The 14,794-nt window shown below is 38.0% G+C and overlaps 1 protein-coding gene across 6 annotated transcripts in view; it reads left to right on the top strand.

Annotated features, from left to right (window-relative positions):
• Positions 1–14,794, top strand: part of JAKMIP1 (janus kinase and microtubule interacting protein 1) — a 249,332-nt gene that overhangs the window by 205,422 nt on the left and 29,116 nt on the right. For all 6 annotated transcript variants that reach the window (XM_043969801.1, XM_043969803.1, XM_043969798.1 and 3 more), the window contains 3 exons: positions 1,144–1,212; positions 2,889–2,966; positions 5,397–5,600. In XM_043969801.1, the coding sequence (XP_043825736.1) occupies positions 1,144–1,212; positions 2,889–2,966; positions 5,397–5,600 (351 nt within the window). The remainder of the gene's footprint in view (positions 1–1,143; positions 1,213–2,888; positions 2,967–5,396; positions 5,601–14,794) is intronic.

Genomic DNA, 14,794 nt, shown 5'->3' with positions numbered 1-14,794 from the left:
CTACACCTGATCTCCATTCATTAAACTCCAGTGGCTCCCTATCACCTCCGGGATTAAATGTAAAATCCTCTATTTTCAAAGTCCTTCATAACATGGCCCCATTCCACCATCTGAGTTTTCTTATTCTATACTCCAATGTACACTGTGATACAGGGACACAAGCATGCTTGCTGTTCTTCCCACTATATACAACCTCTGCCAATTTCTCTATCTGACCCCCCCATTCCTGGAATTCTCTTCTTCCTCATGTCTATCTCTTGGTTTCCCTACTTCCTTCAAGTCCAAGCTAAAACTCCAATTTTATAAGTGTTTTCTGATCTCCCTTAATGCTTCCTTCTGTTGATTTATCCATCTTATCTTGTATTTTTTATTCATAGTTGTTTCCATGTTGACTCTCCCCATTACAGTGTGAACTCCTTGAGATCAGGGACTATTGTTTGCCTTTCTTTCTATTGCCAGTGCTTGGCAGTGCCAGGCACACAGTAGATACTTAATAAATGCTTATTAAATGCTGCCATGCCTTTCTTAATTAAGCCACTTTAGCTTATTTTGCTACCACATCATAGTACTGACTCATACTGAGTTTGGAATCCACCAAGAATAGTATGTTGCTCTTTCTTTACATTCTTTTTGCACACACAGAAATTTACTGTTGGAAAACATTCTGCTATTAACTTGTATGGCTTTGAGCATGTCATATGACATCATTTGGTTCCGTTTTCCTCATTTACAAAATGAAAGTGTTGATTTTTAAGGTTATTTAAAAAATATTTCTTGTATGAATATTCTATGTCAACTCTATCATTTTATGTTCCATATTTTAAGATTCCTTCCAATGCTACTATCCTAAGAATATAAGTGCTTGTGTATAAGAGAAGAATGTGATCAATCAGCAAATATTTATTGAGCCTGTTATACTTTTTACTTATAAACAATTGTGGAAGACAAAATTGGGCTCCTGTTTATAAACTATAATATGATTGGATACCTTCAAATTCAGTTGATGTTCATAAGGGTTTTTCTTCTGTTGGATCTTCTTCAGACCAATTACTGTTATACACATTTAACTGCATTTGGCTGTATCCCATTGTTGCCTCTCTTCATCTTGATATATCCCTTTTATTTTTTCCTGGTGCTTTCCAGTGGTTGAAACAAATTGAGGGAACAGAAGCAGCACTAACACAGAAAATGATAGACCTGGAGAATGAAAAGGTAAAGGACCTAAATTCTGGGGGTGATTTTTGAAAGAGATAATTCATTCCTAAGGAAAGACTTTTAATATATTTTGAAACTTAGTTATTTCATTACTGATGGTCCTGGTTTGTCCTTCTACTAAAATATATGATAATTAATTAATGTCTTTGCACAATTCTGGATAATATGAATAACAATATTTGCTAAAATATCTATATTCTGTTTTTTTTACATCAACCTTATCTCTTCAACCTTCAGTAGGTAGTGAAAGTATTGTTATCATGATTTAATAGGAGAGAAAAGTGAGCCTCAGAGAGAAGAAATGATTCGCCCAAAATAGAAAAAAATAACTAGCAAAGGGCAAGCTAAGGACAATCACTGGTCTGAATTTTGTGCTTGTCTTAATAAGGAGCTGTCCAGCAAATGTGAAAGTGTACTTTTCATGTGGTGTAAGAAAGCTTTGTGCATTGAAATCTAAAAGAGGTAATTCAACATGTACGGATGATTAGGATATCTAAATTCAGTTCCTACCTGAACTATTAGATTATGTGATCTTGGATGAACTGTTTCCCCTAGCTGGGCCTTAATTTTCCTTGTCTGTAAAATGAGGGGATTGAATTATCTCTAAGGAGATTTCCAGTTCTGGGATTCAGTGACTCTTTTGTTTAGTGTATTGACCATTCAATATGAGCAATGAATCTTTCATTTTAAATGTTCATTAATTCTCCATTCCCTAAAGTGAGTCTTTACAAATCCAGATTAGTCTTGACTAACAACAGCAACAACAACAAGGTAACACTGTTACAAGGTTGTCTTCTCTCTGCCTCTCCCCCAAAGTTAGTAGTTTATCTCTTTTAAATCACTTTGTATAAGTTTTGCATTTGTTTACTTATTAATAGGTAGTATCCCCATATCCTAAAAGAATGTAATCTCTTTGAGAGTTAGGATTTTTTAGCTATACTGTATCCCCAGAACCTTAGTGCCTTGTATATGACAGGTACTTAATAAATGATTGTTGATTAGATAGTTCCCATATATTAGAATGGTATCAAGACAGTGCTTTATAAACTTTGAAGTATTATTCAAATATTAGCTAATAGTTATCTTTCTCATCCTAATTATTAAGGTTGTATCACAACTTTAAAAGATGTGTACATTTCATCCATTTATAGGATGTTCTACCTTCTTTTCCCTTTTCAAATGGTCTTTCCCAGTTTCTGGGGCTCAAATATTCAACCCCTGAGGGTAAGTTTTCTTCTTATGAGGCCTTCTACTATATTGATCTTTGCATGGTGGACACACAATTCATTGGAAAGCCTGCTTTCGAAGCCTTTTAGGCTTGGTTGAAACTGCCAGAACTTGTGATCTGCTCTTCTATTTATGCTGAGGATAGTGTCCACCTTTGCATCTAGATGACACATTGGAGAAATAATTTAGTGGAGGGTTGTTAGTATGAGCTACCCCCACTAGACTATAAGCTTCTTGAGGGCAGTAACTGTTATTACTCTTCTTTATTAAACATGTGCTTATCACAGGGTCCTTAGTAAGTGCCTAATGAATACTTATTGACTGATATTCATCACAGGGAAGCATCTTGACTTGAACCTGAGAACCACTTCTCCAAAATAACTGTGGTTTTAAAGATTATTATTTGGTTTCATTACTGAATTACTCTTTATCCTTCCTTTTCCCAGGACCTCTTCAGTAAGCAAAAGGGCTACCTAGAAGAGGAACTGGATTATAGAAAGCAAGCCTTGGATCAAGCTTACATGGTAACATAAAAAGTAACCTTAGTACTCATTCTTCTTTACCTGGTACACAGTGTTATTATAGCTTCTTACCTTAAGGTTTGTTATAAAGAAAGATATTCTATGCAACTCTCTGGAATATCAACATAATTCTTAGTTAAAGGTTAAACAATGAAAAGAAATGGTTTTTTCTATTCTTTTTGTTCTGAATATGAGGTTCTGAAGTACTCAAAGTAATTTTTACCTTTTTATTACATCTATGAATTGACAACATTCTGACAGAAATTATATTTGATTACCAAAATAAATCGATAATTGTGCTGAACAAGAAGAAACATGTATATTTGTATATCTTAAACTCTCTACATATTTATTTTTAAATGAGCATAGAACTTTCTGTGACTCATTTTGATACCTATGAAAGGTAACAGTGTAAGTTATTTAAAAAAAAAAGACAACAACACACAAACCTTTAAGGGCAATCTCATTCAGGAGAGGGAGAAAAGGGAAAGCAGGTATAGGCTTGAGTTTGGCAAAAGTGTGTAAGTAATATGATAACTCTCTCAATTTACATCTTGTTCTGTGCTTTAATAGAGTTATCCAACTCTAGAGGTGACCTTAAAGTGTGTCTGAGGATGAAATGAGCCTTCCAGATATGAACAGGAATGCTAGACTTTACTCCTCCAAATTTCAAAATTTATATGACTAGAAGGGAGCAGCTAATATGCCTATTGGGTAACCTGAGTCCTTGGGATGTACTTTACTCTCAGACCCCTTTAGACCATTCTTCAAACCTCTATATAGACAGCTTGCAGTAGTGGTCAGAGAACTGGCCTTAAAATTGAGCAAGTCTGGATTCTGACACTGCTAGTTGTGTGACTTTGGGCAAGGTACTTAACCTCTTTGTGGTCTAGGCAGTTCTTCAAGATTATAAGAGAAGGTGCCAACTTGTATAGGTAAAGAGAGCTTCTTCATTCCGGGTTTCTTAGACCAGTGAAAGCATGACTAATTACCATCTCCTATCCATAGTTATAATGTACTAATGTGGCACAGGAAATCATGCTGTGAAACCATATCCCAGGTATTCAAGGAAAAGACATTTTATGTACGATAAGTTTCTAGAACATATTATTGTCAAGGGTGGTTGTGACTTTATATTAAGATGGTATGTAGAATTTGGTCTTGGAAAGAGTATTTTAAAATTCATTCTAAGTCCCTATACAGTATAGGGAAAGTCATGATGGAGGGTTGAGTGACTGAATGCTATAGTCAGTTAGTGGTCTGGAGGATGGATAAACAGGACTCTGACTGGAGCCTTATAAAATAATAATCTTCTTTGTTCATTTATCTTAGTTATCTAACATAGAAGAGAGCAGTGTACACAGGATTCTAGAGTCAGAGAATCTTGATTCAAATCCTGGCTTTACTATGCCTTAGTTGTGTGTCTTCGGAAAAGTCACTTTTCATTTTAGTCTCAGCTGCCTTATTTGTAAATAAGAGTGCTAAATGAAGATGATCTTCTTCACCATGTCCAGCTTTAATCCCAGGAAATGTCACAGCTACAGAAAGCAAACTTATTGATTTCCCTTTCTAATTATGTACATGTGAGTCTCAGTGAGTACTTATTTATGTGTAAATAAGAAGCTGTCCATGCCTGTAGGTAGATAAGAAGTTTAAGGCTCATCTATGTATATTTTTTATAAAGTAATTTTGACAAGGGTAACATACATTTTACATTGGTTACTGGAGATTTTTTTTCATACCCTGTTCATAAGTAAAACATTATTTAAAAAGTTGACAGTTTATTCTTTCCAAGAATCACTTTTGCTGTCATTAAATTTCCTCTGATACTGTCTTTAAAAACAAACTTCTTGGTGGACATTTCACTTAAAATTTGAGGCAGTTTTTTCAGTTATGAGTTTGTTAGGATGGTAGAACAGAGGAAACAGAAATAATGAAATGTTTTTTTTTCTTCTGTTTTTTCTTCTTAAAGTTTCAATTGGATGCCAGTATTTCTATATTTATTTCCTGAGTGTTTATAAATCAAATCAACCAGTGCTATTGTTTTAAGACTCTTATCTTGTACATGGGAGTCTCTAGATGGGGGCTAATCTCTCCTTCCACATTGCTAATGTAGGCTCCGGTCCTTGTCCTTTTAGCAAAGGGAACATTTGCTGCTTCCCCCAGCACTCATCTATTGCCTCATGAGGGAAGGGAGTGACATGGTTTCTAACCCATGTGCAGTTGTGTGTGAGAGCTTATTTTGCTCCCCCACCCCTACCCCTCAACCCACCCCATCCCACCCCATAGCTATTGGCTCCTCAGCTTAACCACCAACATACCTTTGCCTCCTCTCCCTGACTCCTTCAGCTTTGCTCGCCCCAGGGCCTGCTTGGTTGGTCCTTCTCCTCTTGTTTTCAATGTGCAACTGTCTGTATGATTTGGGTTGCTCAGAAAATCCAGGAGCTGGAAGCCACACTGTACAGTGCTCTGCAGCAGGAGCCGGGCAGGCGGGCCAGCGAGGCGCTGAGCGAGGCCCAGCGGGAGGACCTGCGAGCGGCCGTGGAGAAGGTGCGGAGGCAGATCATGAGGCAGAGCCGGGAGTTTGACAGCCAGATCTTGCATGAGAGGATGGAGCTGCTTCAGCAGGCCCAGCAGGTAATGGGCAGGGGGACTTCCCTTGGTGCGCACACCTGATGGGTTAACCCCCAAATGACCGTGGTCATTGCTCTCACCATGCCACACTCCACAGCCTGCTCATAAGCCCACCTCGCCACTGTTGCTTACAGGTTTGATTAGAATACAGGTGTACCTCACTTTGTGGAATAGATGCTCTCTTGACAAGTTATCTGTTAAGCAGATTTCTAGAAATCGTCATATTTTTCCTATTGCCTTTCATTATAAAAAGGAAGATCTGTTCCCACAGCGTTGGGGGAAAAATAACTGGGAGGAAGCAGGGCTGCAATCTCTGTGTAATAAAATGCATATGGCAAACTTTTCTTTAAATCATCTATTTAAAGAGAATTACAATATCCCAGAAATACAGTAAAATACTAAAAATATTTTTAAAACTCAAACATTTTTCTTGAATCTACCTAGGAGTCTTTTCTATAACTCTTTCTTTATCCTAAATGTGGACTTAAAACTCCCTTTTAAAACTTTAAAATTTTCATATAATAGGCAAAAAGTTAGTGTTTAATTGTTTTTATTTTAGAATATGAGTGATGCTAATTAAAATACATTTATTATTGCCTTTATTTAAGCAATTCACACATTAAAAGGTGTTTGCTGCTGATTTAAGTTTTATTATTTAAGTTATTTATTTATTATTAAGTTTTATTATTTAAGTTATTTATTTATTATTAATTTTCATTATTTAAGTTATTTATTTATTATTTAAGTTATTTATTTATTATTTAAGTTTTTTATTATTAAGTTTTTTTTATTGTTTAAGTTTTTTGTTTATTTGTTTGGGCGGGTCAATGAGGGTTAAGTGACTTGCCCAGAGTCATACAACTAGTGTCAGGTGTCTGAGGCTGGATTTGAACTCAGGTCTTACTGAATCCAGGGCCAGTGCTTTATCCACTTTGCCACCTAGCTGCCCCGAACCTACCAAAAGTTTTAAAAGAATTATTTACATAAGCAGATTTTTACAAATTGGGCAGGATAGTAGAAACTATATGAGACTTAGAGTTGGGAGTCCTAGATTCAAATTTCAATTCAGATATTTATTTAACCCTTAGCAAATCACTTCACCCTCTGAGTTTTAATTTTCTCATTTGAAAGGTAGGGATGATATCTAGTTTATCAACAAGCATTTATCCAATGCTTACTCTGTTCCAGGTCCTGTGCCAATCTCTGAGGATACAAAGAAAGGCAAAAAGTCACAAGGAGCTTACTTTTTTTTTTGGCATGGGGCAATGAGGGTTAAGTGACTTGCCCAGGGTCATACTGCTAGTGTCAAGTGTCTGAGGCTGATTTGGACTCTGGTCCTCCTGAATCCAGGGCCAGTGCTTTATTAATTGCACCGCCTAGCTGCCCCCTAGGAGATTACTTTTTGATGGAGGAGATAATATATAAATGACTAGGAATAGATAAGATAAAGTGTCCCAAAAATCTTAGTACATTGTTAAAGCTTTAATAAAAGATTAAAAAGAAAAGCACTAAAACTTTTTAGACATGGGTTATCTACAGAAAGAAATGGAAGGCAATCTTAGAGAGGAAGGCATCAGGACTTGCACTACCTGTCTCACAGGGTTGTGTTTAGGAAATTACTTCACAAATCTTAAAGTATCATAGAAGTGGGACTGATCATGGCTCTTATTCCTTTAAGTGAGGTTACACCTGTAGTCATCAAATCAAACAATCTGTGCTTGCTTAGGTTAAAACACCGGGTGGGGGAGATAATGTTTTAAAATGAAAAGAGGCAGGAATGGAGAATCTTCTTAGGACTTTTCACATGAGAGTCCTTTCAGCAGAGACTGCACTGTTAATTGTTGGAGATGGCATGGAGGGAATTCCTGTTTGGGTACAAGTTGGACTCCATGGCCTCTGAGTCCCTGTCCATCTTGGATGGTCTGTGATTTTGTGTGATGCAAAGTGATTAGTCTTTCGAACATTCCTCATCTCCTGCCAGGAGCATAAGGCAAGTCATCAAATTCCCTTTGTGCCTGAAGGCCAAGAGCAAGACCATAAGGAGATCACAATGATCTCTTGAAAATCTTTTTTTGTTTTAAAGAATGTATTCCTAAATCCATGCCCAAGTAGCTTTCATTTTCACTTTATCTTTACACCTTGCTTACAAATACTTTTTTAAGGCATTAGGCAAGGTTAGTTGGAAACCACCTATGAGTTTAGAAGCCCATTTTGTTTCATGGTATAGGTTAATTGTGTATGCTCATGCTGTCTCACTTTTCTTCTACTTAACAATTTGCAAGAGTTTGTTATTACACTTATCTCATAGTCCCTTATACTGTACATCTTTGCTTTTGTCCTTCCCTCTTTTAGTTGGTAAGTTCTAGTGGTGTTAGTGTATCAAATTTTTTAAAGCATGTTAAAGCATCTTGCAATCATTCAAGTGCTATATAAATGCCAGCTTCTATTATTACTAATAATGAAATTAAGAATTTGTCTGTTTATCTTAAGCCCAGTGCTTTGCATGTAGTAGGCACCTAATAAATGTTCATTGAAATTAAATGAGTATAGACAGGTAATGAAAGTGGAAACTTTAATTCTATAAAACATCATGATCTGGGTGGAGAGACATCATTGTAAAAAAAAAAGTATGAAACCAGAGTTTGAAGAGAGGCAATTGTCTTTTTAAAAAAATTTTAATAAAAGTATTTTATTATTTTCGCTACATGTAGAAATAATTTTCAACATTGGTTTATATAAGATTTCCAAATTTCAAATTTTTTGCCCTCTCTCCCCTCCCTCCCCTCCCTTCCCTCCTCCCCTAGACAGCAGGCAATCTGATATAGGTTATATATATACATAATAACATTAAATATATTTTTGCATTACTCATGTTTTACGAGAAGAATCAGAGCACATAGGAAACACCTCAAATCAGAAAACCGACAGCACCCAAAACAGAAGAAATAGTATGGTCCAATTAGCATCCATATTCCACAGTTCCTTTTTTTCTGGAATTGGAGAGCCTTTTCCATCATAAGTCCTTTGGAACTTTCTTGTTCCGTTGGATTAGTGATTAGAATCTAGTCTATCCCAGTTGATCAACACATAATGTTGATGATACTATGTATAATGTTCTTCTGGTTCTGCTCATCTCACTCATCATCAGTTCATGCAAGTCCTTCCAGGTTTCTCTGAACTCCACCACCTGCTCATCCTTTCTTACAGCACAATAGAATTCCATTACATTCATATACCACAACTTGTTCAGCCATTCACCAATTGATGGACATCTGAGAGGCAGTTGTCTTGTTGGTGGGATCAGAGATACTGATGACACTCTCACCAAACCAGCCCTTATTTTTTTTCTTTTCAGGGCAATGAGGGTTAAGTGACTTACCCAGGGTCACACAGCTAGTAAGTGTCAAGTGTCTGAGGTCAGATTTGAACTCAGGTCCTCCTGAAACGAGGGCCAGTGCTTTATCCACTGTGCCACCTAGCTGCCCCAGCCCTTATTTTTTAATGGTGACATAGAGGATAGAGCATTCACTGTACTAAGATTCATAAAGATCTGAGTTCAAAGTCTGCCTCTTAGACACTTACTAGCCATATGACCCTGGGCAAGTCATTTAATGTCTATCAAACTCTCCTCCTTTGTATCGAAATAATAGTGCCTACCTCCCAGGATTAGTGTGAAGATCAAATGAGGTTAACATGGAAAGTGCTTTGCAAACCTTAAAATGCGATGTAAATGCTAACTATTATTATCCTTGTTGTTATTCATATTATTTTATTGTGAACCTGGTGAGAAGAACAAGGACTGTTTTTTATAAGAAATGGAACTTCTATTAGGTAGAGTTTGCTGTGGTTATTTATTTATTTATTTTTAGGAAATTATTTTCACTCATACCCCAAGTCTCTTGGTGCTTTTGGTCCTTTTCAAACATGATCCACTCCCTCCATTGAGGCAATAAAGTCAGGACGTAATAGGTAAAGATTTTTGTCTAGCCACTAGAGGAGATATAAGGTTTGAGTAGTTCTTGGTTTTTGTCATTTTAGAATTACAGGCCAGTCATGGGATAAGACGATTATATTGGATACCAAAGTACAAAGGAAAATGTCAAAGTGAGGAGAGTTGCAAAAAATGTGCTATATTTTATTTTAAACTTTGTGTTCCAACTTCTCTTCCTCACTCCCCTCTCACCCCCCACCCCCAAGAACTCAAATTTTTTTACATGTAATTTGAAAAATAAAATTCTAAACAGAAAAAATGAAATTGCTATAGAATAATGTGCTGTGGAAGAAATAGGATCCATTGAATGTCAGAGGTGCTAAGGATGTTAATGATCATCTAATCCATCCTCCACATTTTAGAGGTAAGGAAGCTAAAATAAGTGAGATTTGCCTAGGGCATTTGTGGCCAAGCAGAGAAATCTTATTACTAACTAGGGATTGGGGGTGGGTGGGAATTAGAGGCAGCTCCGTGGACAAAGTGGCCTAGGGAGATTAAAACCTACAGTCACTAGAATCTCCTCTGTTTTGGAAAATGACTTCTATTTCCACTATTTCCTACCATTTCCCCATGAGTTATTTATTCTGAAGAATCACTTCACTCTTGGATTTTAGTTGTTGTAAATTCATACTCTCAGATGTTACCATGTATGGATAAAGACTTGTGCATGAAGGGTGAGTCTTATTGCTTTTGGTCAAAGGCAAGGTTTATCAGCAAAGTATAACTTCAGGGCAATGATTACTGCAAGCTTACAAAGTGAGAGTGAAGATCCATCACTTTCCTGGGATGGGTTCATTAATGGTAGCATCAGCCTGCCCCAGTAATTTATTGATTTAGCTGTAGAGTCTGAAGTGAATGTAGTTGCAGTAACTCACATCAGAGTTATGTATATCTTTATTCCAAGAAGGAACTTCAGTCCCTCTTTTGGTGTTGATCTTGAGTGAATGAGAGCTAGGTGTTCCCAAGAATATGTGAACTTTCACAGAGTAGAAACAAAAATAAAGTGCAAGATTTTACTGCTCAGAGCTTCCTATAAACATGAGTTCACTGAGCCAGACACATCAAGTGGTTTCTCTCTTTGAGGGCATGGCCTACAAACAGATCTCCATAAAAATTTACTTGAACTTAAAAATAAAAGCATAAATATAGGGATGAAATCCTGGGATTTCTCTGATTTAAGAAAGTCCCTGTTGAAGAAACTCCTTCTATCACTGGAGATTGGCACCTTCTTTACAATGTATAGGCTTGGAACCTAAGAGGTTACAGGAGACTTGTCCAGTATTCCACAACCGCTATGTCAGAGGCAGGACTTGAACCTGGGGCTTCCTGGCTTTGAGGCAGGCTCTTTACTACACTATGCTGACTTCAGAGAATGGGGATGTTAAGGAAAATATAATTTGTAATGAGAAGAAAGGCATAGTGATGACCATCAGGCTTCTTAATGTTAGCATATGCATTTTTATTCATTATTGTATTCATATACTTCAATATTTTTATAGAATTTTATTTTCCAAAATATATGTAAAAACAAAATTTTAACATCAATTAAAAAAAAAAACTTTGTGTTCCAGCTTCTCTTCCCCCCTCCATTGCCACCCCCCACCCACAAAAACTCAAGCAATTTGAAAAAAGTTATACATGAGTAGTCATGGAAAAATCCCCATATTAGCTAGTTGTGAGAGAAAATAGTCAAAAAAACCCCAAAACTTCAGATTAAGGAATTGTCAAAGAGGAAATGAAAAAAAAATTAATGTGTTTCCATCTGTTTTCAGATACTATCAGTTCTTTCTCTGCAAATGAACTGCAATCTTCATAAGTCTTTCAGGGTTATATTGGATCATTGCCTTGCTGAAAATAACTGCATGCTTCCCAGCAGATCATCCCCCACTATTGCTGTTATTTTGTATACAGTACATTTCACTCTGCTTCAGTTCATGTGGGTATTTGCAGATTTTTCTGATAGCATCCTGTTCATCATAACCTTTATATAGTACCTTAAGCTTGACAGAGAATTTTCTTCATAAAAGCCCAGCAAAGTAGGTACCATATGGGCAGCAGGAGGACCCGAGCTCAGATCTGGCATCAGAAACTCAACACACACTAGCTGCGCGACCCTAGGCAAGCCACTCAACCCCAACCGCCTCACAAAACAAAAAGTAGGTACCATGAATTTTGCCATTATAATCAATCATCATAACTATTTCCCTCCATCCCACTTCCTGAGCTAATTCTGTGTTCTAAATTTTTCTTCCTCCATCCCTCCTCAACCCTCCTTATGAGATCAAGCAATTCAATATGTCATACTAGTGCAATAATGCAGAACATCTTCATTCTCCTTGAAAGTGTTTTGCTTTTTATTGCTCTCTCCCCCAATCTGCCCTTTCTTCCTTCCCTTCTCCCTCACCCCTTTTCTCCCTCCCCCATCTCAGGGCAAAAATATATTACTATATCTACTTGAGTATGTGTGTTAGTTCTTCTTTGAGCCAATTCTGATGATATTAAGGTTCACTCATTCCTCAACTCCTTCCCCCTCTTCTACTCTCCTCCATAAGCTTTTTTCTTGTTTCCTTCATGTGAACTACCTCTCCCCACACCATCTCTCCCCTTCTCCCTCCCACAGTTTATTTCTCCTACACCTCGACCCTATTTTAATGATGTCATCATGGATTAGTTAGGTGGCACAGTGGACAAAGCACCAGATCTGGACCCAGGAGGCCCCAAGCCCAAATCCAGCCCCAGACATAAGACACCCCACCCTGTCTGCCCTACAAGGAACAAAAAGAATGCTTTATAGATATTATCCCTTCATATTCAGTTCAGCCCTGTCTTCTGTGAATTTCTTACTCAGATAGCTCTTATGATTTCAAAGTATTATTTTCCTGTGGAGGAATGTAAACAGTTTGATCTTTTAATATCCCTCATGAAGTCTTTTTCCTGTTTACCTTTTTATGCTTCTCCAGGATCTTATATTTGAAAGTCAAATTTTCTATTCAGTTCGTGTCTTTTCATCAAAAATGCTTGAAAGAACTCTTTCTCATTGAAATCCCATTTTTGCCTCTGAAAAATTATACTCAGTTTTTCTGGGTACGTGATTTTTGACTGAAGCCCCAGTTCCTTTGCCCTCTGGAATATCATATTCCATGCCCTTCAGTCCTTTAATGTAGAAGCTGCTAGATCTTGCTTTATCCTTATTGGAGCTCCACAGTATTTGAATTCCATTTTTCTAGCTGCTTACAGTATTTTTTCCTTGACCTGGGAGTTTTGGAATTTGGCTATAATATTCCTGGAGGTTTTCCTTTTGGGATCTCTTTCAGGAGGTGATAAGTGGATTCTTTCAATTTCTATTTTAGCTTCTGCTTGTAGAATATCAGGGCGATTTTCCCTCACAATCTCTTGGAGGATGGTGTCTAAGCTTTTGTTTTGGTCATGGTTTTCAGGTAGTCCAATGATTTTCAAATTCTCTCTCCTAGATTTATTTTCTAGGTCAGCTGTTTTTCCAAGGAGATATTTCACATTGCCCTCTATTTTTTCATTCAATTGGATTTGCTTTACTGGGTATTGGTTTCTTATAAGGTCACTAGCTTCCATTTGTTCAATCCTAATTCTTAGGCAGTTATTTTCATCAGACAGTTTTTTAATCTCCTTTTCCATTTGGCTTTTCAAACTGTTGACTTTTTTCTCATGACTCTCCTGCATCACTCTCATTTCCCTTTCCATTCTTTCCCCCCTTTCTCTACATCTTCTTTCTATTTCTCCTACTTTCTCTTCAAAGTCCCTTTTGAGAGCTTCCATGGCCTGAGACCAGTTCATATTTTTCTTGTAAGCTTTGGATGTTGTACCTTTGACCCTGTTATTATCTTCTTCTTCTGAGGTTGTATTGTGGTATACCTTACCCCCAAAGAAGTTTTCGATGGTCTTCTGCTTTCTCTGCCTACTCATCCTGGCTTACTATTTCTTGGCTTTTAACTCCTTCTTAAAGTGTGGTGCTGCTTCCAGGACACACTGTTCAAGGTACAGCATGGCCCGGGGGATGGTTGGGCTTCTTCTCAGCCTGCCTGGCCTCCCTTTCATTTGATTTTAAACTCTCCACTGGGGGGGGGGGGCGGGGCTGCTTCTCGGCTCCACTCCTGTTCTCAGCTTCAGAGGGTCCCAGGTGTTTTGGGTTGAGAGGTGGGGCATACTTTAATCTCACCTGGCCTGTTCTCAGGTATGGAGATAACCTCAGGCCTACTTTACTAAGCAACTAACCAGCAAAGCTTTCAGCTTCTGATGAGACTGCTCCCCTGCTCCCCTCCCCCACCTGAGTCTCCCGACACTCAGGATTTCTTCCTGGTTGCCCGCTAGGGTGGGACAATCGAATCCTCCCCCCCAATCCACTGATACCCCTGCACTTACCCACCCCTGGGCCAGCCATTCAGTCCGACCACGTGCTCGGTTCCAGAAGACACCGGTGCTGCAGCTGATTCAGAGGCACTGGGGCAAATTCCTCTGGCGGGTGTCTGGTGTGTTGACCCGATTGTAGGGTTAGGCTTTATTCGTGGCCCAGCATGGCCCCCTGAAATCTATCTATATCTGGAGGAAACTCTCAGCCCATATTTTTGTGTGTTTTTCTGCCCCAAGGGTTCTTTTATTGCTATTTTTTGGGTGATTGTATCAGGATCCTTGTGGGTTTAATGTCTTTCCTCCACCATCTTGGCTCCGCCCCCCCTCCATATACTTCAATATTTAAAGACCTATGGTATGGTCAGAGTGACCACTTCCTTTAATATAGATCATGAACCCTCCATACCAGAGGTTAAGAATATGGATAGGAAGGACAGCTAGGTGGTGCAGTGGATAGAGCATTGGCCCTGGGAGTCAGGAGGACCTGAGTTCAAATCTGACCTCAGACACTTAACACTTACTAGCTGTGTGACCCTGGGCAAGTCACTTAACCCCAATTGCCTCACCAAAAATAAATGAATGAATGAATGAATGAATAAGTGAATGAATAAATAATCTGGATAGGTTCTGAGACTCGCCAAGGGATCCATAGCTAGATTTCAGGGATCTGTGAACTTGTATAGTAATATGACAATTCACATTCAGATTCCATCACTCCTCCTTGTTACTGTCATCTGCATGTGTCTTTTAAAAATGGGAGTTGTTGATTACCTCCATGTGCATTCACATCAATTGATTAGGTATCTCCTCTTTTTCCTCTTTA

Source organism: Dromiciops gliroides, chromosome 6, assembly GCF_019393635.1.
Source record: "Dromiciops gliroides isolate mDroGli1 chromosome 6, mDroGli1.pri, whole genome shotgun sequence".
In the NCBI taxonomy this organism is placed as follows: Eukaryota; Metazoa; Chordata; class Mammalia; order Microbiotheria; family Microbiotheriidae; genus Dromiciops; species Dromiciops gliroides.
The sequence above is the reverse complement of the archived record's forward strand: the minus strand, read 5'-3'. Positions and strand labels throughout refer to the sequence as shown.